At 36.7% G+C, this 24,999-nt stretch overlaps 9 protein-coding genes across 10 annotated transcripts; all 9 read left to right on the plus strand.

Moving 5' to 3' along the window:
• Positions 1-387: 387 nt before the first annotated feature.
• On the plus strand, positions 388-2,099 carry LOC132786053 (uncharacterized). Its single transcript, XM_060792440.1, has 4 exons — positions 388-703; positions 762-1,255; positions 1,322-1,688; positions 1,746-2,099. Exons 1-4 carry the CDS (start codon positions 508-510, stop codon positions 1,937-1,939), a joined length of 1,251 nt encoding a protein of 416 aa, XP_060648423.1. The 5' UTR covers positions 388-507; the 3' UTR covers positions 1,940-2,099.
• A 417-nt stretch (positions 2,100-2,516) lies between these two features.
• On the plus strand, positions 2,517-4,089 carry LOC132786054 (uncharacterized). Its single transcript, XM_060792441.1, has 3 exons — positions 2,517-2,774; positions 2,842-3,708; positions 3,774-4,089. The coding sequence occupies exons 1-3, from the start codon at positions 2,600-2,602 to the stop codon at positions 3,980-3,982; spliced, it is 1,251 nt and encodes a 416-aa protein (XP_060648424.1). The 5' UTR covers positions 2,517-2,599; the 3' UTR covers positions 3,983-4,089.
• A 557-nt stretch (positions 4,090-4,646) lies between these two features.
• LOC132786058 (uncharacterized) lies at positions 4,647-6,330 on the plus strand. Its single transcript, XM_060792445.1, has 4 exons — positions 4,647-4,945; positions 5,001-5,491; positions 5,556-5,928; positions 6,001-6,330. The coding sequence occupies exons 1-4, from the start codon at positions 4,762-4,764 to the stop codon at positions 6,192-6,194; spliced, it is 1,242 nt and encodes a 413-aa protein (XP_060648428.1). The 5' UTR covers positions 4,647-4,761; the 3' UTR covers positions 6,195-6,330.
• A 317-nt stretch (positions 6,331-6,647) lies between these two features.
• On the plus strand, positions 6,648-8,684 carry LOC132786061 (uncharacterized). Of its 2 annotated transcripts, XM_060792447.1 has the most exons (4): positions 6,648-7,100; positions 7,156-7,646; positions 7,713-8,085; positions 8,162-8,684. In XM_060792447.1, the coding sequence occupies exons 1-4, from the start codon at positions 6,917-6,919 to the stop codon at positions 8,353-8,355; spliced, it is 1,242 nt and encodes a 413-aa protein (XP_060648430.1). In that variant the 5' UTR covers positions 6,648-6,916; the 3' UTR covers positions 8,356-8,684. The 2 variants fall into 2 exon arrangements, with proteins under 2 accessions (XP_060648430.1, XP_060648431.1); XM_060792448.1 differs by lacking the exon at positions 8,162-8,684 and having other exon boundaries at positions 7,708-7,832.
• A 757-nt stretch (positions 8,685-9,441) lies between these two features.
• LOC132786052 (uncharacterized) lies at positions 9,442-12,954 on the plus strand. The gene is made up of 5 exons (XM_060792439.1): positions 9,442-9,549; positions 10,850-11,064; positions 11,120-11,610; positions 11,667-12,033; positions 12,096-12,954. The coding sequence occupies exons 2-5, from the start codon at positions 10,857-10,859 to the stop codon at positions 12,281-12,283; spliced, it is 1,254 nt and encodes a 417-aa protein (XP_060648422.1). The 5' UTR covers positions 9,442-9,549; positions 10,850-10,856; the 3' UTR covers positions 12,284-12,954.
• A 1,669-nt stretch (positions 12,955-14,623) lies between these two features.
• LOC132786844 (uncharacterized) lies at positions 14,624-16,339 on the plus strand. Its single transcript, XM_060793544.1, is given in 5 exon segments — positions 14,624-14,732; positions 14,851-14,999; positions 15,001-15,088; positions 15,149-15,997; positions 16,064-16,339. Coding segments are annotated over 4 exon segments (1,254 nt in total). The 5' UTR covers positions 14,624-14,732; positions 14,851-14,867; the 3' UTR covers positions 16,249-16,339.
• A 1,313-nt stretch (positions 16,340-17,652) lies between these two features.
• On the plus strand, positions 17,653-19,305 carry LOC132784852 (uncharacterized). The gene is made up of 4 exons (XM_060790727.1): positions 17,653-17,754; positions 17,814-18,036; positions 18,093-18,941; positions 19,005-19,305. Exons 2-4 carry the CDS (start codon positions 17,817-17,819, stop codon positions 19,190-19,192), a joined length of 1,257 nt encoding a protein of 418 aa, XP_060646710.1. The 5' UTR covers positions 17,653-17,754; positions 17,814-17,816; the 3' UTR covers positions 19,193-19,305.
• A 1,666-nt stretch (positions 19,306-20,971) lies between these two features.
• Positions 20,972-22,617, plus strand: LOC132784791 (uncharacterized). The gene is made up of 4 exons (XM_060790645.1): positions 20,972-21,212; positions 21,281-21,783; positions 21,843-22,212; positions 22,279-22,617. The coding sequence occupies exons 1-4, from the start codon at positions 21,008-21,010 to the stop codon at positions 22,482-22,484; spliced, it is 1,284 nt and encodes a 427-aa protein (XP_060646628.1). The 5' UTR covers positions 20,972-21,007; the 3' UTR covers positions 22,485-22,617.
• Positions 22,618-23,128: 511 nt separating this feature from the next.
• LOC132784560 (uncharacterized) lies at positions 23,129-24,720 on the plus strand. The gene is made up of 4 exons (XM_060790243.1): positions 23,129-23,393; positions 23,456-23,958; positions 24,020-24,389; positions 24,454-24,720. The coding sequence occupies exons 1-4, from the start codon at positions 23,186-23,188 to the stop codon at positions 24,597-24,599; spliced, it is 1,227 nt and encodes a 408-aa protein (XP_060646226.1). The 5' UTR covers positions 23,129-23,185; the 3' UTR covers positions 24,600-24,720.
• The last annotated feature ends 279 nt before the right edge of the window (positions 24,721-24,999 follow it).

Here is a 24,999-nt window from a genome sequence, read left to right on the forward strand (position 1 = left end):
CGATGATTGCATTATACGCACACTGAAACTATTGAAATCAAATGTTGAACAAATTTACTATAAACTAATTAGTATACACTTCAGGTATGCTTGCATCAATAGCTTGAAATGCTATTGGACTAAAGCTTTTAAGACTTGTTAAATTTCTAAATTCAGAAATGTTTAATATTAGCAGTTGCAACCTACATACATACACTTTTTTAATATGTTTAGTTTTAACCAATAAGGCTAATTACATTTTGAATGTTAACAATTTGTCAGAGAGCGTGAAGATTGATAGAAGAGATAGATGCAAGAGATAAAGGAAGAGCACTACTCGATTGTGTATGACCGAAGAGAACTGGCAAAGCTTTTTTTCCATTTTATAAAGAACTGCGAAAGCTATAGACGCGTTAGAAGCCAGTTGGTGAGCAGGAGAGCCACATCAAACGCCGACCAATCAAGTATTAATACAATCGCAATCGCAAGTGCAATTCATTTCAATTGAGGAATTATTAAATAAAAATTATGGCGTCCGAGGCAAAAATAGATCCAATTGCCAGCAAAATTCCCGATTGGGTGCAAGCCGAAAACTTTGTTGACGTGCTGAAAGAATCCGTAGGGGGATTCTCCAAAATGAGCTTCAAAGCAATCAGCGGATCGGCGGCTGGCGAGAACTATGCGACTGTAATGCTGCGAGTGAATATAGAAGTCGTGTTAGATGGTAAATTGAATTATTACACCTTCATGATCAATTCATAATCATTCTGATTTGCCTGTAGATGGCAAAGAGAAGACGGTATCGTACATGCTAAAAGTGCCGCATAAGATCGATATCATACCCATGATGATGATGCAAAGAAATATGTTCGAGGCAGAGAGAGCCATGTATCAGAAGGTTGTTCCAGAGATGGAACAATTGTACCGTGATGTCGGCTTGGAGGTAAACTTCGGCGCCAAGTCTTATGAAGTCAAGGGTGCAAAGACTGACTACATACTTCTAGAAGATCTCGCTCCCCGAGGCTTTAAGAACACCAATCGTCTAGATGGTCTCGATCAGGTTCACACTGAATCTGCACTGCGAAAGTTGTCGCAGTGGCATGCAGCCTCTGCGGTGCGTGTGGCCACGAAAGGAGCCTATCCAGAGAACCTAATGGTTGGATTCTACACGGAACAAAATCGTGCCATGATGATCGAGATGAACAAGAATTTATCACAGAGCTTTCTTCAATGCTGTGCCACATACGATGGAAATGAGGAGTACTTCGAGCAAGTGGTAAATATAATAATTGAAACTCAATCGTCTTCATAACTATGTAATAACTATAATTTTACAAATTAGAAAGCCTTGCAACCCAGGATTCACGATGAAGTTTATAAAATGGTCAAAATCGATCCAAATGAGTTCAATGCATTGAACCATGGCGACTTCTGGAGCAATAATATGATGTTCTCCCACGATTCGTTTGGCAAAATCAAAGAAATTTATTTAGTAGACTTTCAATTGCCCAAATTTGGATCTATTGCTCAGGATCTGTATTATTTCCTTCTATCCTCCACCAAATTTGAGGACAAGCTGACTAAATTTGATTATTATATCAAGTTTTACCACGAGAGTCTCGTTGAACATCTGAAACTACTCAAGTATTCGAAGGCTATCCCATCTCTGCGCGATATTCACTTATCGCTCTTCAAGAATGGTCTATGGGGTTAGTTAAAAAAAGTATCCTAATATATTTTATACCATGTTAACTCATTAATCGCAGGTTACATAACCGCAACGAGTGTGATGAGCGGCATTTTATTGGATCCCACCGAAGCTGCCAGTGTTGAAAACTTTCTTAGTGATACCACTGAGGGAAACGACTTCAAGAACTTACTCTATTCCAATCCTCGCTATCGTAAGCACATCCAAGCTGTTCTTCCTTGGCTTCTGAACCGCGGTGCCCTAGACCCCTAAGCAACTTTCTTTTTTGTATACTGCAATTTAAGCCTTGAAGTGAACTGTTTGCTATCACTTCAAGATAATTCAATGTTGTGTGTGATAACGAATTTAACACTCGTAATTGAGGAAATAAAAAAATAAAATATCGATTGCATGTTCAAAAATCAGACTTTTTTTCTTCCCTGTTTGGTTTTCCTAGAATAGAAACTCTCTCATCCAATAATCGAAATTCTCTCTCCTATACACAATAGTGTATCTTATCTCTAAGAAGCACAACAAAATTGAGAGTATCGAAATGGAGGAAGGAACCATGTCAAGTATGCTCTATAAAAGCACGAATCAACGTATCAAAACAAAAATCGAAAAACAAACATTGCGAGTATGATTGACTCGCTGATACTATAATAATATTCTACTAAAATTAATAGTTAGATAAAATAGTAGTATTCCCAAAGAATAATTCGAAATTTAAGTGTGTTTAAGTGCCTTCTACAACCTTCTTTTTGCTTATTTAATCTTTTTATGAAATACCTTTTGCTGAAAAAGCTTTCTGATAACAAAAGCTTTGGCAAATCTGTATATAAATCGTAAAAACGCTCAGCTCTTAACAGTTGTGCGACGCTCATCACACAGTCAACACTTAATTTATATTTGCTCAAGATACTTTCAGCAAAAATGTCGAACTCGTCACTGCCCAGTTGGCTGAAAGCCGAAATCTTTGAACCGGTTCTTAAAGACTCCTTTAAGAATTTCAAGAAAATAATCAAATTCAACGCTTCGCGAGGCACAAAACCTGGTGATAACTACGCCACTTTAATGCTGCGAATTGAGCTGGAGATCGAATTAAATGGTAAGTGAAAGTTAGGTATTGGATGTGGAAAACTTTTCTAATTTGTTGTGTTTTTATGTAAATGTAGATAACACCACAAAATCCATTTCGTACATGTTGAAGTTGGCCCACAACTCAGAGGCATACCAAGAGACATTGGGTCAGAACAAGAACAACATATTTGACTTGGAACGCGAAATGTTCACGAAATATGTGCAAGAATTCAAGAAACTTTACAGCGACGTTGGCTTGGATGTAGAGTTTGGAGCCAAATGCTATAAATTAGACGTCCCATACGATCACGTTCTACTAGAGGATCTCAAGGCAAAAGGAGTTCGACCAACCAACAGACTTTCAGGCCTCGATGAGGAACATTGTCTCTCTCTGCTCAAGAAACTGGCGCAATGGCACGCGGCGTCGGCAGTTCGAGTTGCCACAATTGGTCCTTATCCCCAACGACTGTTGGAGGGACTTTTTGGAGAGGATAGCAAGTTAATGATGAGTAAAATGACAGATGGCATGGCCAAGTACATGCAAAATACCGCGTCAACATTTGAAGGACATGAGGAGTACTTCGATGATTTAAAAGCTATGGAGGGGCACATTTTTGAAAACGTGATGGACGTGGGTGTTATCGACCCCAATGAGTTCAATGCGTTAAACCATGGCGATTGCTGGATCAGCAATTTAATGTTCCAATATGATCAGACAACGAACAAATTGTTGGACGCTTATCTAGTCGACTATCAAATGTGCAAATATGGCAATGTCGCAATGGACTTGCTTTATTTCCTGATATCATCGCCCAAGCTGGAACTGAAAATCAACAAGTTTGATTATTTTGTAAAGCACTATTACGATCAGCTGATAAAGCATCTCAAGTTACTCAATTACACTGAAAAGCTGCCAACTCTTATTGATATACACACACAGCTCTTGAAATATGGCATTTGGGGTGAGTATGATTACATAAAAAGTCAAGATAAAAATGGAAAATTTACATCTGTTGCTCATTTACAGGGTATGCGACGGCGGGCGGTGTTATGACGGGCGCTAACCTGGAACCAACGGAAACCGCAACCTTTGAGAATATATTTGACGATACGACAGAGGGAGATGCCTTCCGAACATTGTTATTTAGTGGCAAACAATACAAAGAGCATCTGAAGATTGTCTTGCCCTTTCTTCACAATCGAGGAGCTTTACAACTAAGCAAAAGAAGCAAGTAAATTCATAAGAAGATAGACTAGTAAAATAGAAAATTGGCATTATAGTGTTGACTATTATTAAATAAAGATTTAAAGAATCTGTTGATCAGAACTAGCGTTAAAATTAACTACTAAAATTGTTGCAACTCATTATGATAAGCACAATTTGTGTTTGATTATCATTAAGAATTCACTCTCTAACAAAGGCACCTACTGAGCTTCCCACAAGCGCACAAACCATTAAAACTTGTTATTCCCCGAATCCAAATGAGAAACAAACAAATTACAAACACTAATTTGTTGTCGCAGCCTTGAACTTCTGTATACACAAACTTTTTTCTATGCTTTTGCAGCAATGCTTGTAGAGTTTACAAAGTGTATAATTATTTGCTTTGAATACAACAATAATGCTGGGCAAACAAGTAATCGACGCCCACAACGAAGTAAGATTTTCTCTTTCAGCTTAAAAGGCAATAAAATAATATTTAACTTATGTGCCGGTTTACATTCAGACCTTTGGTGAATCCCACATGCATAGCGTAAAAAGAGATCGTGGGGCCTCTTTCTTGTATATATGTACATTGAATATCAACAGAGAGAGAAAAAGAGTAAACAAACTAAAAGCTTTTAAAAGCTCAGCGTGAGTGAATCATTGTGATGCCGTCAGACTAAAAAGCTTGAAAAGAGAAACAAATCGCATGTACAATTCAGTCTGCTGAAAGTGCCGGCAAAAGCAAATCATATTTATTCTCAAAATAATTATAGATCAGCAATATTAAATTCCAACAAAGAAATTCATCATGACTGAAGATAACAATGTCCAAGTGCCTGCGTGGCTGAAGCAACAACTCTTTGAAGATGTGCTGAAGAAACTCTTTCCTAAATATCGCAGCATTAAGAGCTACAAGCCAGAGGCTGGTCTCAAACCAGGAGAGAATTACTCCACAATTATGTTGCGATTGCACTTTGAAGTTGAATTGAAAGGTGAGTTTACACATGCAGAAATAAATTTATTTTATTTAACTCTTATCTCAACTAGATAATTCGATCGAGAAAATCAGCTTTATGCTGAAAACACCGCACGACTTTGAACTGTATCGAGAGATACTTAAGAAGAACAACATGTTTGCCGTTGAACGAGATGTTTTTCTAAATGTAAAACCCGAGTTGGAACAGATGTATAAAGATGTTGGACTAGAAGTTAGATTTGGAGCGACTGGCTATACAATTAATGCACCCGATGAATATGTACTCGTCGAAGATCTTCGACCTGCCGGTTTCCAGAACATCGATCGTCTTGAAGGTTTAAATAAGGCTCACGTTTTGGGTGTACTTAAAAAGCTTGCTCAATGGCACGCGGTCTCAGCAGCACGTATCTTATTTAAAGGCGTATATACGCAGAATTATCTTCAGCCCACCTATGCAGATAGTATGAAGCCAGAAATTGCTCAGGTAGCAGAAACTCTAGGAAAATATTTTCTAAAGTGTTTGCCCAAATACGATGACTACGAAACCTACTGTGAGGCAGTGGTAAGTTTCTATAATGAAAATTCTCTACAAAAGTCGAAATATCCATTTTATTACATTATTTCAGCACAAAATTCAACCAAAAATTGTGGATTTAATGTATGGATTAAATAAACCCGATCCCGAAGATTTCAATGCGCTTGCCCATGGTGATTTGTGGACCAACAATATTCTCTTCCAAAGTAAAGAAGAGAGCGATGAACCAAACGAAACTTATTTTGTAGATTTTCAATTACCTAAATACTGCTCGGTGGCATATGATCTCATGTATTTCTTGCTGGCTTCCACACAATTTGATCTCAAGCTGAGTCATTTTGATTATTTCATTAAGTATTATCATGATCAACTGGCGGAACACTTAAAATTGCTCAAATACCCAGTAGAGAAGATTCCAACTCTTCGCTCTCTCCATCAACAGTTGCTGAAACATGGATATGTTGGTATGATATCTTTTTCCTGTATTTTCTTCTTTGAAAATGCTGTTTATCGAGAGATTTTCTTATTGTCTTTAGGATATCATGTTGCCCTAATTCTGTGCCCCCCAGTTCTTCTCGACCGCACCGATGATGCCAATCTAACTGACTTTGTCACCGAAACAGATGATGGAGACATCTTGAAAATGCAAATGTTTAGCAACGCTCGTTATCGCAAACATGTCAGTGCTATTCTGCCCTGGTTGTACAATCGTGGAGCTCTGCAATATTGAACCTTAAAGCTTGCATTCTAAAAGATTGAAATACTTCGATATGAGAAAATATCTTTAATACTTAACACTATTACTTACATAATTTTACTCACACTGCATTTAATAGACATACTAAAAATATAAATAAATGAATTTTATACTGTATTTGAAATATTTTTTTATCAACTATTATCTTTGAATATCTCCATAATTCATTGTAGTGTCTATCTAAAGAGGTTTTAGATAAGACGCAGTAGCTTTGATCTGCTTTATTTTAGCTAGTCAATTGGATACCAATATAGTATTAGAATCATCATTAATGAAATACACAGCACTTTTATAGCTCAAAATTACAGAACAAAATACATGAATTAATTTTAGGCTGATGAGCTCTGCAGTAACTCACATGACAAAGAGGAATTATAAGCTTTTTCTTCTTCTTGTCTTCTGTTCAAATATATGTACATACTTCGAAAATATAGCGTATTCCAATTTCGCTAAGACTTGTGAATATTTCGTCAGCCGTTAGAAAAGCTGTGGAAAGTTCACCATATGGTAACATAACTGACGCGGAACAATGCTGATATACAAACTGAGAGCTTTTGAAATCCACTTCGAAGTGTTGTCAAGAGACCATGTCGCACTTACAATTAGTCTCAGGTAGCTGTTGGGCATACAAAAAACTCAATTATTATACGCTTTTGCAAGGATACACTCAAAATCAATAAAAGGATAAGCTAATTATGACGGACGAAAGTGCTGCCCCGTTGCCTGTTTGGCTTAAGGAAGAACTCTTTGAGGATTTGCTGAAAAAGCTCTTTCCCAAATATCTTAGTATTAAGAGTTTCAAGGCTGTCCCAGGACTTAAGCCTGGCGAGAACTATTCTACAATTATGTTGCGGTTGCACTTTGAAGTTCAACTGGAAGGTAAATATTCAATTTCGATTTGAACCCCTTTTATTTAAATCTTTAACCTAAATAGATAACATCACTAAGGAAATTAGCTTCATGTTAAAAACTCCGCACGACTTTGAAATGTACCGAGAGATTCTTAAGAAGAACAACATGTTTGACGTTGAACGAGACGTTTTTTTAAATGTGAAACCCGAATTGGAGCAAATGTATAAAGATGCTGGACTTCAAGTTAGATTTGGAGCCACCGCCTATGAAATTAATGCACCCGATGATTATGTACTCCTTGAAGATCTTCGACCCGCTGGCTTCCAGAACGTTGACCGCCTCGAAGGACTTGATGAAAGCCACGTTCTTAGTGTCCTTACCAAATTAGCCCAGTGGCACGCAGCCTCTGCAGCTCGCATTGAGTTGAAAGGCGCTTATAAGCAGCATTATTTTGCACCGACTTATACGGATAGCATGCGGCCTCAAATCGAGGAAACAGCAGAGACTTTGGGAAAGTATTTATTCAAGTGCTTGCCCAAATACGATGACTACGAGTCTTACAGCGATGCAGTGGTAAAATAAACTAATTTATTTATTGTGCTTGAACAAAAACAATGTCAAATTAATATTTAAGTACAGCATGCGATTCAGCCAAAATTTGTCGATTTAATGTACGGATTGAATAACCCGGATCCAGAAGACTTCAATGCGCTTGCCCATGGTGATTTGTGGACCAACAATATACTCTTTCAGTATAAGGAAGGCAACCCTGAACCTAACGAAACTTATTTTGTGGATCTACAGTTGCCTAGATACTGCTCGGTGGCATATGATCTCATGTATTTCTTGCTGGCTTCTACACAATTTGATCTGAAGATCAGCCATTTCGACTACTTCATCAAGAATTATCATGGTCAACTGAAAAAGCACCTTCAATTGCTGAAATACCCGGAGGAAAAGATCCCAACGTTACGCTCTATTCATCAGCAATTGCTTAAGCACGGATTTGTTGGTAAGAAATAGTTTCTATATTAATATTCTATCTTTATAATTATCGAAACGTTTTTTGTACTCCCTATTTTAATCAGGATATCAGGTTGTTCTCATGCTATGTCCACCACTACTTCTTGATCGCACCGATGATGCCAATTTAAATGATTTTGTCACCGAATCAGATGACGGAGAGGGCTTGAAAATGCAAATGTTTAGTAACGCTCGTTATCGCAAACATGTTAGTGCTATTCTGCCTTGGATGTTAAATCGCGGAGCCCTTCAATTCTAATCATTACACACAAAAAAAAACGATTTTATAATTCGCACAATATTCTGCATGGCTATCATTACATTATTACATTATTGCACATGCGTGCATTTATATGTAGCACTAAAGATAAATCACTTTAAACTACTCTAAAATGTGTGTATTAACAAAGTATAAATATAAAATACTTGGAGGATTTGCAAATCAATATTTTAATTGATACTTAAATGAAAATATGACATTATCCCGAAGATAAATCTATTAAGTTTCGACAACGTTGTTATCTAAAATATTATTTATCTCACATGGCGCCATTGCATTATTAAAGAAATAATTATCCTTATATGAAATTGACTGTGAATGTTTATGCACTTTTTTATCTTCGCAATTCTCGCATTTATTTTTTTATTATACAATTTTACAACTGCTGCATTTTTGTGTTTATATCGTCAGACGATATTCTTTTTATGATATTTAATGTTTCTTTCGATGGTTTCAATATTTTTACGGTTCGAATTGATTGCAAGCAGTGTTCAAAGATTCAATAAATGTAAATAACAAACCTACATTTATTTGCTCTTTATAAAGTAATTCTTTACTCTCTTATACGAATACCAATCCCTTATAAGGTTGTTAGTCTACTGATATAGATTTTAAAAAGCGTCTAGTGTTAAAGTTCTGTGACTGTTTGATAGTGTCGAATGATTGAATGATATCGTCTATTTACTTTTACTATATAAGTAAGTAAAGAATATTGTTGTCTATCACATGTTTGAGTGATTCACAGTCGCAACACGAGCAAAAACAATTAATAAAGAATCACAATAATTAGAGCACATAGCACAAAATAACGAACAAATGGGTATTTCGAGTATGCAGGGAGCCAGAGAAGAGACCAGCAGTGCCTTGCCTTCCTTATCAGTGAAACAATTGCCTACGCGACCATACTCATATCATATGTTTATTTAAAACTCATTCTCGCAGAGGTTGGTTTTTTGTGAGTGTGACGCTTTTTGCCGGTTTTGTGCGAATAAAATTACAAAATAAACTTTAATTGAACACCAGCGATAAGAATTCTATGGCTAATACCAAATCGGGCCAACAACAGGGCACCTGCCATCATTTCAAATTAATCGCTGGCCGAACTGCATTCAATCGCTCTCACAATTTCAAACAACTCGAAGTTCAGTCTCTTTTTGTCAATTAAGGAAAAAGGTATGTCTCACATTCAAAGTGTTTGTGCTCAGATTTTGAGATACCTTTGCATCTAAAATAAAAGAAATAATAAATATGTAGTTGACTTCTGTGTCAGTTTCATCGAAATAGTTATTAAATCGGAACAATAAGTGTAATAATAATATTAATTTGGGGCAGAACTGAGATTAACAAACCTAATTATTAACTTGGTGCTTATAAGAAAAAAAAAAATTCATTTCCTTATCTCATATGGCACATAAAAGACTCCATACAAATAAAGAAATTTCGGTATAATTCATATTTTTGCAAATATAAATCGAAGTCGACGAAAATGTTGTAACAATTGACATGTGACCTGATTTATAAGTTTGTGTCCGATATAATTATGTGCCGATTGCAGCGCTGATAATAACCTAATCAATATTCGATGATTTGTGAGCACAATTTATACCAACGAGAGTCCAGAAATACCCATTTGACATTGAAACATTCGACATTTGAGGGGGATAAAAACCCCAAAAACTCAAAAAAAGTTATATAATACTCCTAAAACAGAATTGAAGAAAATACCCTGTAAAAAGAGTATACAGAGTTGAGCATTATCCACTTACCAGTTCGTCAATTAGTTTTGTTTGTAATAGTTCTTTGAATAGTGATTTGTAGCTTTCTGTGGTGGCACTCTACTTATATTATCTTTACTAAAAGCTACTTACAATAAAACTTGTTTGTATTGTCTTTATTATTGACGTTATCGGTCCCGTATTGATAATTACAAATTAAAAAGGCTCTAGTAAATTATTGATCGATTTTTATTACGCTGACCATTGAGAAAAGAATATTTTCCAAGAAAGAAAGTTATTATGCGATAAGAATATATAGTATATCTAGTATTGTTCTATGTCATAAGAAATTTTTGCAGCTTGTAAACTGCTTGACGTTAGCGAATCGGCAAAACCAAATTGGGTGTAATTCTATACCATATACAATTAGCATAAAAAAAGGGTGTGAAATATTTGCATAGCCTCGGAGTTATCTAGAGAAGAATAAATACAGATAAGTAAAAGATAAAAAGAGAAAGACCGAGAAAGAGAGGTGTTACTCAAACACACATATCTCTTCTCTTCATATTCCGATTCAAACGAACTGATAATTAATCGACTTGTTTGGTGATGTTGTCACACTATCAACAGTTAATACATTGAAGAAGTTGATTATCGCTCCAGAGTACTATTAGTCACAAGTTGAAAAGACAATAATTTACGACAATAGATTAATTTCATTTCGATTTCGCTTTGGGAATTGTGTGATTTTCTTTCAGAACTAAAATGACCGAGTCTAAGCAAACAAATGGAAATGCTGAGTCTACGGACTCTCAACTGCCATCCTGGCTGCCCAGAATCTCGTTGGAGAATGCGGTTCGAGCGCAGATTGGGGATTTCGAGAAAATACTCTCTGTAACGCCGCAGAGCACTGGAGCCGAAGACAACTACTCCACATTGATGATTCGCCTGATTGTGGAGGTTGAGCTAATCGGTGAGTTGAAAAATCGATGAGAATATCTATAGTTAATAAAAAATATTCTCTACAGATCACAGCACAAAGAGCGTATCTTTTGTGCTGAAGGCTCAGCATAACAATGAAGTAATGGCGTCTATACTAAACAAGTTGAAACTGTTCCCGAAGGAGGAAGAAATGTATCACAACATTTTGCCCAAATTCGAGCAACTTTTTGCGGATGCCGGCAAACCGACTCAATTTGCCCCCAAAGCCTATAAGATTGATCAGGATTTGGGTGTAGACTATGTGCTACTGGAGGATTTGCGCCCAAAGAATTTCAAGAACGGCAATCGCTTGGCGGGATTGGATTTGGAGCATATGCAAGAAGTTCTGCAGAAGCTGGCTGCCTTCCATGCTGCCTCCGCTTGCTATGTAGAGCATTTTGGCATGTACAGTGAAGATTTCACTGTCGGTGTCTTCAGTGAGGCAAATCGCCATTTGTTGCAGGAATTTAATGCCTCGGGCGCATTTTTGGCGCAGCTCAAGAAGTGGAAGAATGCCCAAAAGATCTATGATAAGTTGGTAAGTCTGAAAATTTACCATTTATAGTTAGTCATATTAATTACCATATTTTGAAGGCCACTAGTGATGAATATCTGGTAGATCGACTGCTGCAAAATCAGCAGGTTTCAACAAGGGAATTCAATGTGCTCAACCATGGCGACTGCTGGAACTTTAACATCATGTTCCAGTACGATGCTTTTGGCAAGATCAAGGAGACGCTTTTTGTAGACTTTCAAGTTGGCAAATATGGTTCACCAGCTAATGATCTGTACTATCTGATACTTTCATCGGCTGCTCCCAATATTAAGACGGCTAAATTTGATTATCTCGTGCGTTATTATTTCGACCATCTGATTGAGAATCTTCAACTATTGCAATACCATCGCCCATTGCCCAAATTGAAGAATCTGCATGCGGCTCTCTTCCGCAACGGCTTGTCAGGTATAAAATAATAATATGATATTATTTCATGATTTTCGTACTTATTTAAATTCTCTTTTAAGCATACATGGTTGCGTCTAAGGTTCTGCCAGTTGTGATGCTGGACAAAACCCAGAACGGAGATCTCGAGAAGTATCCAAACGACGACTCTAAAGTAAAGACCGCCATGTACACGAACCCAAAATATGTGCAGGTGATGACAGAATTGCTGCCATGGTTGGATAATCGCGGTCTACTCGACTGGAAGTAATTTACTAATTACCCTCGCTGAAAGCGAATAACAACAATGACAATGAGGTTTATTTTAACGCATTGCGACCTAAATAATGAACGTAGCTTCTGGTCACGCTATGCAAATGTATTATTATGAAATAAATGTTTTGTTTCCATTATCAATTATCAAAATTTCTACTTGCAACATTATTTTATAGTAAATCGTGAGGTGAATATAATAATTACAAAACCGTTGAATGAAACAGGAAACTTTTACCTTTTTTCAAATTTGAGTTGAATGCATTTCTAATTTTATATTTGGCGTCAAATTATCTTTGCACTTTGAAACGAACTTGAAAATTAATTCCATTGTAATTGCGAAAATGTTTCTCGGTACGTATGTTTGTATGTACTTAAATAAAATATTAAACTTAGACAACAGAAAATTGGGTCCAGAGGAAGAAATAATAGCAAAAACAAATACATACAAAGAAGATCTATGTAGTTACACGCACATGTTCCGATTGGTTCCCATGATTAAGTTTTCATCTTCTACTAGCTTATGCATTGCTTTGCCAGACTTTATTTACACTTCCCTAGCACTTTAGTAGAACACTCAATTCAGCTTAACGCTGTACTTCAAGTACATATGTATATAAATGTGTAAGTATGTATACAGTTTTAAAAGCCAAGAACGCAGCAGCGAAAGCTAAGTTAAAAATGTGTTGGCCGACCATCTTTTACGGTGTAAGTTTTACACAGTCAAAGTTAACAAATAGGAAAACAAATGTTTGCTCCTACGTGGAATAGAATAAGTGTTAGATTAAATATCACGTCCTCGACAACTACCGAAAAAAAATTCCGCGATTTTCAAGAAAATAAACAAGGAAATCGCTATCAGCTAGTGCCGGCAAACGTAGTCAGCTAGTAAATAGGCTACACTGAATAGAAAAAATACTTAAAATACCAAGTATAATTTTATATTGTCTAGTGCATTATGACAACACTGGAAACTTTTGCGTTGCAATGCAAATTCAAATTAGTCAAATTGACAAGTGCACTTAATATGCACAAGAAAAGTTTTTTTTTATAAAAACCATGCACATTAGCGCCGGTATTGCATATCATTGCATGTTCAGTCTGAGAATATAAAAAAATTTTCAAAGGTTACAAAGCCTCGGTCTTTTATTCTAATTTATTTCATTATCTCATTTGGTGCAATATCTACTTTTTCTAGCGGAAAAAAATTCAAAAAGAGCCACTATGGGACGAGTCTGGCTCTTGATAATGACAACGCTCAACATTTGTAATTATATTTGATGTAATAGAACTCAGATTGATCTGTGACATAAGCCGCAGTGAGAATCAAGATCAAGGAAATAAATTGATTCATTCATCTAAGTGCAATTTGTGTATGCCAGACATTGATTAAGTATTCGAAGCATATAAATAATCTTGAATTAAATTATATATAATAAATAGGTACTTATTTGCTATTGTAGAATCGCCTATTGTGCATTATATTACTAAATATCATGTTCTCCAACAATGTTTTAAAATAACAGCATTTGTGATTGCATTCAGAAATAAGTTTCCGTAAAATGAAATTTCTCTTGCTTAGCAATAGCAAGCTCAGATCAATATTGCTCTCTAGAGTCTATACGTTTACGATTAAGGCCAGCTACACTTTGCACCCTGCTATATGCTTTTCAAACACTCAACTCATTATCACGCTGCGAATGCGAATTTCAATTTTATCATGTGTGATTTTAACAAATTGCCCAGCAATTTTGAGCCAAACTGAGTTATCAGAAGACTACTCGTAATGCCCATGTAACCAAATATAAGTACATATGTTTATCAAATTCTTTATCGTTAGAGTAGTGCGCTTCAATTTTGAATTGAGACCCGCCCAGTGCATATGTTAGTTGAGAAATATTGGCTTAACTACGTTAACTATGAAATATGGTATGTGTATGTGCACATCAATTAAATTTTATTAATAATATAACGCCGCGACCACAAACCCAAATGATTCCGCACGCGTCCAATTGATAAACTGGGGCGACATTCACCCTTGCCCCCAAACACCCAAAACTAAGCCGCACTCTCGCTAGAATTACGATGGGAACTACTACTAAGAGACAGATATTTAACAATAGATGTGTGTATATACGCGTTTGATATTATCAGTTCAGTTATCTTCCCTACATGTACCCATATACATATACATACATATGTACATTCCCGTACACTTGTTCATACAAGTCTCTGCGTAACATTCTCATCGCTTGTTAGGCACATAACCAGTTTCCTCTACAAAGCGAGTCTCGGCCGTACTATTCTCCATACATATAAACTGACGACTGCCGCGATCGCTCAGTATTTGTCTAGCGTTCGAAAACGCCGGACATTTGTTTATCGCGCGCATTAGTCGGAACTGTTTTAATTATAGACTCGAACAATTAAAAAACAACAAATTGGCTGTAAGTGAACGAAAATAAAATAGTGAAAGACATAAAAACAATCTATACTATATAATGCTTAAACTGTCGCATTCATGAATCAATTAAATCAAGTTCAATTATTAACATCTAACGTCAGTTTGTTTCCTGTAGAAAATGGCTCCCAACAATAGCAACAAGTCTAGTGCAACTGAAAATCCCAACGAACTTCTCCCAATTCCCAAGTGGATTAATGAAGATTACTTTCGGCCGATCATCGAAAAAGATGTGAAAGACTTTGCAGCCATAAAAAAACTTAACGCCTATTGCAGCAACACAACCTGGTGAAAACTACACATCGATTATGGTGCGTGTGCTGGTTGACATAGAGCTCAAAGGTTGGTCCAACAACTTTCACCGAAAATAATGAATACGTAACTAATCAAAACGTTTCTTAGATGGAACTGAGCAGCAAATCTCCTACATACTGAAGACAATGTTGGCCATGGACAAGGGCGGTGGCGTTGTGGCTGCCATGAATTTATTCCCCAAGGAAAAACAGATGTACCAGGTCCATATTCCAAACTTCACAAGGCTTTATAAGGAGGCAGGTGTGGACATTGAACTTGCACCCAAATGCGTGCACATTGACGAAACTCCAGAAGGCATAACCCTGGTTATGGAAGACTTAAAACGACAGAATTTTGAGAATGTGGATCGTCTGCAAGGATTCGATATGGAGCACATGACTCGTGTACTGCGCAAGGTTGCAGAATTCCATGCAGCTTCGGCAGTTACTTACGAGCAAAATGGACCCTATGATGAGATCTATAGAACTTCCATGTATAACGAAAAGTCTCGCCCTTTATTCGAGGCAATGGGCAAGATGCGAGAGCAAACATACATCGATGCAATGCGGGAATGGCAACTGCCGAATGTGGAGCAATATATTGCAGAGCTACCATCCCCAAGCGAGTTCTTTGATATCGGATTAGCGCTGAACGTTGTCGACGAAAACGAATTCAATGTCCTTAATCATGGTGATTTGTGGTGCAACAATATAATGTTCTCCGGAGATCGGACTATATTTGTAGACTTGCAAGTTGGACGTTGGGGATCTCCCGCTCAGGACCTTTGGTACTTGATAACAACTTCCCCCTCGCTCGACATCAAAGTTAAGGAATTCGATCATTTCATTCATATCTATCACACGCGCTTGGCGGAATGCCTGAAACTGTTGAAATATTCCAAACCCATTCCGACCTTGAGGGAGCTGCACACTCTGATGCTTAAACACGGCCATTGGGGTAAGATATGAATACTCCAAGTTCAAGAATTGTATTTGTTAACGACTGACAAATATTTACTTTCAGGTCCAATAACGGCAGCTGGCGTATTGGTGGCTGTTATAATGCCCTCAGATAAGGATGCCAATATCGATATGATGATGACTCCGGGTCCTGAGGGTGACGCCTTTCGATATAAGACGTTTGTGAATCCTTACTATGTCAAAGCGATGCTTCAGCTGAAACCCTTCTTTAAGAACAAAGGTCTTTAAATATTGTTAACTGTGTGTGCATAAAACGTTATTTCATTTAGTTTAAATTGTACATATTAATGTGATATTATGTCATCCAAGTCAAATAAAATATTAAAATTTTATAAATAAAGACGTCTGACTAATTTTATATACAAACAAATCGATCGAAATCAATAGTAATGATGACTTGCAATACATGGCAAATCAACCAAGCTGGGGTCTAATTTTTTTTTATAATTGTTGCTGCAAAGATAATAATAGTTTATATGGTCAATCGAAGCGCAAAGCTATATACGACTTTAGGCGGAAATACTCATACCATTTCGTATTAAAATTCATTGTGAATAATATTCATATTGCTAATAGCACACATTCGAAGTAATAAATTAATAACCGAAATATCTATATGGCGTAAACTTTAGTCCAAACGATGTTTACATATAGAATGCCAACTAATGTCAGTATTTAAGTAATGACTTTAAATATTTATAGACTTATCTTACACATTTCGTGTTTATCTGTCAATTTCAATAATTCTCCAACTCGCAGGTAGACAATTCAAATACAATTCGAGATGATGAACAAATAAGCCGCAGACCACAGAAATTACTAAACAGCTCTCCCACGAGTGGTTTCCTGCCCTTGATGCTATATGAGGTTAATATAACTATACTGTATATATATAATTACGTGAAATAGAAAACATTCCATTCTATTTTCAAAGATCTAATATCAGGTCGTCTAAAATGCCGTAATATGGGAAGATACATATAGTATGTCTCTTCACAAAAAATTTATTTATACTTATCTCATATTATAAATCATATCGGCTTAGAAACTTACATGTGTTGCAGACGCTTTCCTTTGGTTGGTTTGCGGTAGTCTTTAAATAAATCATAAATCGGCTAAAATTAACCATTTGCTTTATTGATTTGAGTCGAAATTAGAAAACAATCTTTATCTGCTCGAAATCAGAGACTATCCTCTCATACAAAATATAATCTCACAACACTTTTTATGATATAGTAATACAATCCATTTTTAGTGCTGCTAAAATTAAGCATTTTAATCAAATCAAATTTAAACAAATTGAATAAAGATAGTCCCAATATTGTGGAATGACTGAAGGCAAACTCATGGACACGCGTCTGTTCTCCAAAAAAAAGCAAATGTTATTATAGCTGCAAACGCATAATGAGTATTAAATATGGCAACGTTTTTTTTACGAGTTTGTTATGAGTATTCATATCAATTGATTGTATTTTTTTGTACAGGAACACTAGGGAAATAGCTTTACTCGTCAAAGATTTGTACTATCAGGTTTGTAGCTGATGACATTCGGACACGCCTCTTCGTAATACCCATACTTTCAGCTATTATCGGCACGCTTTATATAGACGAAGCAGTGTGGAACAGGTTCGTATAATACTCGGAAATTTAGCGCAAGTGTTTAGTGTTTGTTGAGCAATTGAAGAGAACGGTAATTTGATCGTTTGAGTTGCAAACTTATTTAATCTAAGCTAAGTAAGACTAATAATTCATGAGTTTAGGCTGTGAGCTTCTAAAATGTGTGTTTCCTTTAGAAAATGGCTCCCAACAATAATAGTGATTCAAATGTGCCCGAGAATCCCAACGAATACCTCGTTATTCCCAAATGGATAAATGAGGACTACTTCCGTCCCATTCTCGAGAAAGAAGTGGATGACTTTGTGAGCATAAAAAAGTTTACAGTCATTGCAGCAACACAACCAGGTGAAAACTTCACATCGATCATGGTGCGTGTGATCGTGGATATAGAAACCAAGGGTAAGTTGAGAAATTCATTTTGCTGGAACTAAAATTCAATTGAATGTTTCGCTTAGATGGCTGTGAAAAGAACATTTGCTATATTCTTAAAACCACACTGGAAACAGATAAGGGAGGAGATTTTGTTGCTGGCATGAGTTTGTTCCCCAAAGAAAAAGAAATGTACCAGGTTCAGATTCCCAACTACATTAAACTCTATAAGGAGGCGGGAGTAGACATTGAATTGGCCCCCAAATGCGTGCATATTGAAGAGACTCCAGAGGGCATAACCCTGGTCATGGAGGATCTGAAACAGCAGAATTTCGAAAATATTGATCGCCTGAAGGGATTCGATATGGAGCACATGACTCGCGTATTGCGTAAAGTTGCAGAGCTCCATGCTGCATCTGTAATTAACCATGAACGGAATGGACAATATGCCGATATGTTCTATCTGTCTTTGTTCAATGAGAAAACTCGCCCAATATTCGAAGGAATGACAGCTATGCGAATGGTTCAATATGTTGAAGCAATGCGCCAATGGAACTTGCCTGATGTGGAGGAATATATTAAGTTGATTCCCACTCCAACGAAGTTCTTCGATAACGGAGTAAACCTATATCAAGTTAATGAAAGTGAATTCAACGTCCTAAATCATGGTGATCTGTGGTGCAACAATATAATGTTCTCCGGAGATCGCACTCTATTTGTGGACTTGCAAATGGCAAAATGGGGCAGTCCAGCTCAAGATCTTTGGTATTTGATAACGTCGTCTGCCTCGTTGGACATCAAGATTAAGGAATTTGATCATTTTATCCAAATCTATCACACTCGCTTGGTGGAATGCCTTAAATTGTTAAAATACTCAAAGCCCATTCCAACCTTGAGAGAATTGCACATCATGATGATCAAACATGGCGATTGGGGTAGGTTAATCCGTACGTCAACCTCAACAAGTTTGAATAAAACAATCTTTATTCTTTATTTAGCTATGTCAACAGCGAACGGAGTCTTGGTGATTGTGGTTCTGCCATCTGATAAAGACGCCAATATTAACACATTGCTGATGCCAGGACCTGAAGGCGACGCTTTCCGCTATAAGACATTTTCGAATCCTCGTTATGAAAAGGCCATGGTCCAACTCTATCCATTCTTCAAGAATAAGGGTCTTCTATAGAGACGGATTAACTGTTTCTGTTTCTCAATTTTTCAAGCAAAATACTCTGTGTATACAAACCAGTTGATTATAAAAATAAAAATAAACAAACCTGTTAAAAATCAATAATAAGAATGACTTGCAAAAAATGTGTGGCACGAAGTGTGCTTGATTATTATGCTTTGAGTCACAGTGAATAGAAATTCGCATAACCTAGGAACATTATCAATGGGTTTCAGCTAGCGTGTGACTGAAATTGATTAAAATTTAGGTACACCAAGAATGTGACGTCAAAAAGTTGGAACTTGCTTGGCAAATACCTGATAAGATTGGGGTATAAGAGTACTACAAACTTTACTGGCAACCAATTATGTTATAAACTCTTACCTGACTCTCTCTATAAAGTCCTCATTCAGTTGTTAACATATGCTATTATTATTATGTTATCGATGTATTGCTTTAAGCCAAAAAAAACAAGTAAGAAAGCTACAGTCGAGTGTGCTCGACTGTGAGATACCCGCTACCCATTTTTAATAAAGGCAAAATATTGCGGTATCATTTTCAAAATATACCGAACATACTACAAAAATACTAAAAATATGCCAAATGGTATATTTGGTATATCGATATAGTACACCATTCAAAATATACCATAGACGGCACAGTGTACCAGATTGTCGGCCAAAGCAACTCAGACCCTAGTAAGTAGGCGCTTTTGCCCATACAAAAGTATTTCTTTAATAACTTCCACAATTTTTATCTGATCGTAACCAAATTTTCAGGAATCATAACTACTATAGTAATTATTGTATACACCAAAATTCTAGCTTTAAAATTAGGCTTGTTATTGGATTTTTTTTGATTTGCGGGGGCGGAAGTGGGCGTGGCAAAAATTTGAAACAAACTTGATCTGCGTGCAAACATAACAAATGCTGTCAAAAAAAATTATAGCTCTATCTCTTATAGTCTCTGAGATCCAGTGTTTCATACGGACAGACGGACAGACGGACAGACACACAGACACACAGACACACAGACGGACAGACGGACATGGCTATATCGTCTCGGCTGTTGACGCTGATCAAGAATATATATACTTTATAGGGTCGGAGATGACTCCTTCTGCCTGTTACATACATTTCCTGCCGGCACAAAGTTATAATACCCTTCTACCCTATGGGTAGCGGGTATAAAAACAAAAAAGAATTGTGTTAGAATGATCTTACTACTAGGTATTTTACAGTCTATCATTCTTGAGTTCTTAGTTAATTAAGTATAATTTTCTCCTAACAAATTGATGCAAATTAATTGATGTTTTTTACAAATTTCTGACACAACAAGAAACGAACAACGTAGAAAGTAATTAAGAAAATTAGCTAGCATTGAGAAGTATATGAATTAAATGTAATTATCATTCTATAATTATATTTTATTTCTACTAGCGTTATACCGAGGACGTGTAATTACTTAGCGAGGCCAGCAACTTGTTGCTACGCAATTTAATGATATTATACACTGTATTTGGGAGAATTAACAACAACATACATATACATATGTATGTACATAAGTAGAGTTAAGAGAAATCAATTCGTTTTACATTCACGAAATAAAAAATGGTTACTCTTGAAAGCCGGCAATATGAAGCTTTAAGCTCACACCAAGTTTACGTTTTGTTGTGAAAATATTTACTGATCCAATCGTAAGCTTTGTGCTTTTAGTGCTCTTACATGCTGAACAAAAGCTTTGTGCTCTTGGATATTAAGCGCTGCACTTTCCGCTCTGCATTCAGTTCTAAATTAAAGCTTAGCACGTCAACTCCGTCTCTGTCGGACCAAGATGCCAGATAATAACTCTATTGTAAATCCCAATAAAAGTTTGGAAATACCCAAATGGATAAATCAAGAATATTTTGAAGCAGTGCTCCAGAAAAATGAACCAAACTGTGTGAAGATTCTTAACTTTACACCGGTTGCAGCCATACCACCCGGCGAAAACTTTACCTCTGTAATGTTACGTATTCATTTGGATTTGGCTATGCTTGGTATACAGAAAAGAAGACTTTGAGCTTTCACATTCATTGCCCTAATTTCACTATTGTGTTCCCAACAGATGGAAGTACCAAGCACAAAACCTATGTAGTGAAAACGATGCTGCCTGAAGATCGGGGAGGCAAACAGGTTAAGGAGGTCGGCATTTTTGATAAGGAATTGCAAATGTATAAGAAGTATCTCCCGCAATTCGAAGCCATCTATAAAGATGCGGGAGAAGAGATACAATTGGCGCCAAAGTGTTTGCAAACCGAAGAACGTGACGATGGAATACACTTTATCTTTGAAGATCTGGGAGAATTGCAATTTCAGAATGTCGATCGCATAAACGGATTGGATATGGAACATATGAAGACGCTTCTTTACAAATTAGCTGAGTTCCATGCGGTCGCTGCAGTTTATGTTGAGCGAAATGGACCATTTCCCGAAGAGTTCGATGAAGGTTTCATGACCCGAAAGTACCAAGAGATGCAAGACTCTGCCTTCAAGTTGAAACGTGAATCCTTTGTGAAATCTATGGCTGCTTGGGGTATGGAGAATTCTGAGCTATACACGAAGAGTTTTGTAAGTTGTATCAAAGTTTTAAATTGAAAAGCATTATATGATTTAGTTTATTTATTTAGCCCACTGCTGAGCAGTTTTCGAAGATGTGTTTACGGAATCTGGAATTAGATACTCAGAGTTTCAACACTCTTACACATGGAGATCTGTGGAGCAGTAATTTGCTATTTAAATATCAAGCTGATGGATCAATCGATCGAATGATCATGCTGGACTATCAGCTATGCAAATATGGAAGCCCTGCGTTAGATTTGCTCTTCATTATTACCATATCTGCTGCCAATGATATTCGCCTGAAGGAATTTGATCACTTCGTCAGAATATATTGGGAACGACTTGTTGACCGCCTGAAGCTTTTAAAGTACCAAAAGCCACTGCCAACTTTGAGGGAATTACAAAAATCCATGTACCATGAAAGTAACACCTTTTATCGTAAGTCTATTTATAAACTTAATTAGATTGTATATTTTGCTAATATTATTTTCCTTTGGCTTTTAGCATTTTTTGCCATATTCAATCATCTGCCCGTGATACAATTTCCAAGCGATGAGCAAACTAGTCTGCATTCTTTAAGAGATGAATCTGAGGAGGGCGAGAAATTTCGGTGGAGACTGTTTACTAACCCCGCATATGCAGCTATCATGAAGGATCTTTACCCCTTCTTGGCCAACCGCGGAATCTTTCAGTTTACTGACTTTGAATAATCAATGAAAAAAGGTAAACAGTATTAATTAAATCTCACGACGACAACATTGCCGAATGCTATTTTGTACCCGATGACTTGTGAAACAATAAAGACTGCCAAAGTCGTGCGTAATCGACTGAGGAACTACCCTAGATTAATCTCTACTTATTATGACAATGACAATTAGACAGTGAGTTTTTGTGTTTTTATATCAAGCATTATTCAACAATTTAAAGTGCAGAGTCACCATTAGTATTTTTGTTTGAATGAATGCTCAGAATGCTAACAAGAAATGAGATTTAAATCTTACAATTGGATGGCTCTAAATGTTTATTAACTTTACACAAAATAAAATAAGAATTGCGGGAAGATAGTTAGAAATCTAGCAATGTCATGCATAGCACAGCTATAAAGCCGATTAACACCTAGATCACGAAAAACTTACGATACAATTAATAAATTTCATGAGCGCATGGTAAACACTATCAGTTAAACACCCAACTGGACTCGTTTTGATTTCATAATAAAGAATATGAAAATATAATATGTACGTAATACGTATGTATGTGGTGGTGTGTTTCCCCAATTAAGCGTGTAATTGAAAGCGTTGATAAAAAATAGCCTAATCAGTTGTGCAAAATGTTTTTAGAGTCAATTCGTTTATATAGGTGAGGCCAGTGCCAAAGTAAACGCTGTCGAAATCAGTTGTGTTTTGTGAGAATGTCCGACTCAAAGAGCGAGATAGTGAACCCCAACGAACATCTAATCATACCCGATTGGATAACCGAAAAGTATTTCAAGGAAGTGCTCGACAAAGACGAACCTGACCATGTTAAAGTGCTCAAGTTTACGCCAGTGGCGGCGATTCCTCCAGGAGAGAATTTTACCTCGATAATGCTGCGGATACATATCGACTTGGAGATGAAAGGCATGTTTAAACCAATGAGTTCTTATCAGGCCAATTCTGATTGAACATTTTCCTCTACATAGATGGCAGTACCAAACCAAAGACGTACATCTTCAAGACGGTGCTGGCCAGCGATAGAGGTGGCGAAGAAATCGACTTATATGGCCTGTTCCCCAAGGAACAGATCATGTATAGTAAGTATCTGCCAGCCTTCGAGGCACTCTATAAGGAGGCTGGTGAGGATATCCAGTTGGCGCCCCAGTGTCTGCATACTGAGACCCGTGAGGGTAACATTCACTTCATCTTCGAGGATCTGGCGGTGAAGAAGTTCAAGAACGTCGATCGTATCAAGGGTCTGGACTTGGCACAGATGAAGCACGCTCTGCGTAAACTGGCCGAGTTTCATGCAGCTGGTTCGGTATATCAGGAGAGGAACGGTCCTTATTCTAGTGAATTTTATGAGGGCTTTGTTTCAACTAACGCCGAAAAATTCCTCAGAGACGGCTTCAGGATCAAGGAGCGAACTTTCAAAAAATCCATGTCCACATGGGGCATGCCAGATGCCGAGAAATTTATCAAGAATTTCGTAAGGGGAAATAATTGAAAGCTACTAAATTTATTCAGGGAATAATATGTAATTCTCTTAGCCCACTGAAGATCAATATTTGGCCCAATGCATGAGCACTCTAGACGTTGATCCTGAGGAATTCAATACTTTAACCCATGGCGATTTCTGGTCAAGCAACTTGATGTGCAACCATTTGGCCAATGGAGATGTGAATCAACTAATATTGGTCGACTTTCAAATCTGCAAATGGGGCAGTCCAGCCATAGATCTTTTGTTCTTCATCACCTTATCGGCCTCAAACGACATACGCTTGAAAGAATTTGATAACTTTATCTGCATCTATTGGGAACGCTTAATAGAGTGCCTGAAACTGTTGAAATATAAGAAGCCTTTGCCAGAGTTAAGAGAACTTCAAAGTTCCCTCTACAAAAAGAATAATTCATTCTACGGTAACCTTTATTATTTAAAAGAAATTATGCTTCATATATAATAACTTTTTAAATTTTAATATAGCTTTCTTTGCTTTGATGAATCATCTGCCTCTGATCCTTTTCCCTTCCGATAAGGACAACAATCTGCACTCGATGTTGGCTGAAACGGAGGAGGCTGAGAATTTACGATTGCGCCTTACCTCAAATCCCTTGTATGGCAAGTCATGAAGGATTTGTATCCATTTTATTACAATCGTGGACTATTTAATTTCGATGATTATAGCAAAAACTAATTATAGTTGGATGATAAATATCTATGAACAAAATAAAATTATATTGATAATGTTTATCTGATAAGTTGCTTTGAAGTCCACTTATCACTTTTTGCAAGTTGTGAAATAATGTGTTATGTTATAACAACAGATCTGATAAAAAGTGAATAGCATTTAAATTAATTGCAAGCATATTGATACCAGTTTCAGCTTGTTGAAACCAGGAAATGAGAATTGCAATTGAAACTGAAGAGAAATGCACTTTGAAGATGATTTCCAATAATACAGTTTACAAATAATATTGCGTTTGCGAGTCCATGAATGAGTTTCTCTTCACTATGAAATTCTAGACAGCT

This window comes from Drosophila nasuta, chromosome 2R (assembly GCF_023558535.2).
Source record: "Drosophila nasuta strain 15112-1781.00 chromosome 2R, ASM2355853v1, whole genome shotgun sequence".
NCBI lineage: Eukaryota > Metazoa > Arthropoda > Insecta > Diptera > Drosophilidae > Drosophila > Drosophila nasuta.

Excerpts from the sequence above, each read along its gene's own strand:
- LOC132786053 (XM_060792440.1), top strand. The coding sequence starts at position 508 with ATGGCGTCCGAGGCAAAAATAGATCCAATTGCCAGCAAAATTCCCGAT. Across the intron at positions 1,256-1,321 it reads AGGAGTACTTCGAGCAAGTG|AAAGCCTTGCAACCCAGGAT; the intron begins GTAAATATAATA and ends TTTACAAATTAG. Across the intron at positions 1,689-1,745 it reads CTTCAAGAATGGTCTATGGG|GTTACATAACCGCAACGAGT; the intron begins GTTAGTTAAAAA and ends CATTAATCGCAG.
- LOC132786054 (XM_060792441.1), top strand. The coding sequence starts at position 2,600 with ATGTCGAACTCGTCACTGCCCAGTTGGCTGAAAGCCGAAATCTTTGAA. Across the intron at positions 2,775-2,841 it reads GCTGGAGATCGAATTAAATG|ATAACACCACAAAATCCATT; the intron begins GTAAGTGAAAGT and ends ATGTAAATGTAG. Across the intron at positions 3,709-3,773 it reads CTTGAAATATGGCATTTGGG|GGTATGCGACGGCGGGCGGT; the intron begins GTGAGTATGATT and ends GCTCATTTACAG.
- LOC132786058 (XM_060792445.1), top strand. The coding sequence starts at position 4,762 with ATGACTGAAGATAACAATGTCCAAGTGCCTGCGTGGCTGAAGCAACAA. Across the intron at positions 4,946-5,000 it reads CTTTGAAGTTGAATTGAAAG|ATAATTCGATCGAGAAAATC; the intron begins GTGAGTTTACAC and ends TATCTCAACTAG. Across the intron at positions 5,492-5,555 it reads AAACCTACTGTGAGGCAGTG|CACAAAATTCAACCAAAAAT; the intron begins GTAAGTTTCTAT and ends ACATTATTTCAG.
- LOC132786061 (XM_060792447.1), top strand. The coding sequence starts at position 6,917 with ATGACGGACGAAAGTGCTGCCCCGTTGCCTGTTTGGCTTAAGGAAGAA. Across the intron at positions 7,101-7,155 it reads CTTTGAAGTTCAACTGGAAG|ATAACATCACTAAGGAAATT; the intron begins GTAAATATTCAA and ends TAACCTAAATAG. Across the intron at positions 8,086-8,161 it reads GCTTAAGCACGGATTTGTTG|GATATCAGGTTGTTCTCATG; the intron begins GTAAGAAATAGT and ends TATTTTAATCAG.
- LOC132786052 (XM_060792439.1), top strand. The coding sequence starts at position 10,857 with ATGACCGAGTCTAAGCAAACAAATGGAAATGCTGAGTCTACGGACTCT. Across the intron at positions 11,065-11,119 it reads TGTGGAGGTTGAGCTAATCG|ATCACAGCACAAAGAGCGTA; the intron begins GTGAGTTGAAAA and ends TATTCTCTACAG. Across the intron at positions 12,034-12,095 it reads CTTCCGCAACGGCTTGTCAG|CATACATGGTTGCGTCTAAG; the intron begins GTATAAAATAAT and ends TTCTCTTTTAAG.
- LOC132784852 (XM_060790727.1), top strand. The coding sequence starts at position 17,817 with ATGGCTCCCAACAATAATAGTGATTCAAATGTGCCCGAGAATCCCAAC. Across the intron at positions 18,037-18,092 it reads CGTGGATATAGAAACCAAGG|ATGGCTGTGAAAAGAACATT; the intron begins GTAAGTTGAGAA and ends TGTTTCGCTTAG. Across the intron at positions 18,942-19,004 it reads GATCAAACATGGCGATTGGG|CTATGTCAACAGCGAACGGA; the intron begins GTAGGTTAATCC and ends TTCTTTATTTAG.
- LOC132784791 (XM_060790645.1), top strand. The coding sequence starts at position 21,008 with ATGCCAGATAATAACTCTATTGTAAATCCCAATAAAAGTTTGGAAATA. Across the intron at positions 21,213-21,280 it reads TTTGGATTTGGCTATGCTTG|ATGGAAGTACCAAGCACAAA; the intron begins GTATACAGAAAA and ends TGTTCCCAACAG. Across the intron at positions 22,213-22,278 it reads TGAAAGTAACACCTTTTATC|CATTTTTTGCCATATTCAAT; the intron begins GTAAGTCTATTT and ends TTTGGCTTTTAG.
- LOC132784560 (XM_060790243.1), top strand. The coding sequence starts at position 23,186 with ATGTCCGACTCAAAGAGCGAGATAGTGAACCCCAACGAACATCTAATC. Across the intron at positions 23,959-24,019 it reads AGAAATTTATCAAGAATTTC|CCCACTGAAGATCAATATTT; the intron begins GTAAGGGGAAAT and ends TAATTCTCTTAG. Across the intron at positions 24,390-24,453 it reads AAAGAATAATTCATTCTACG|CTTTCTTTGCTTTGATGAAT; the intron begins GTAACCTTTATT and ends ATTTTAATATAG.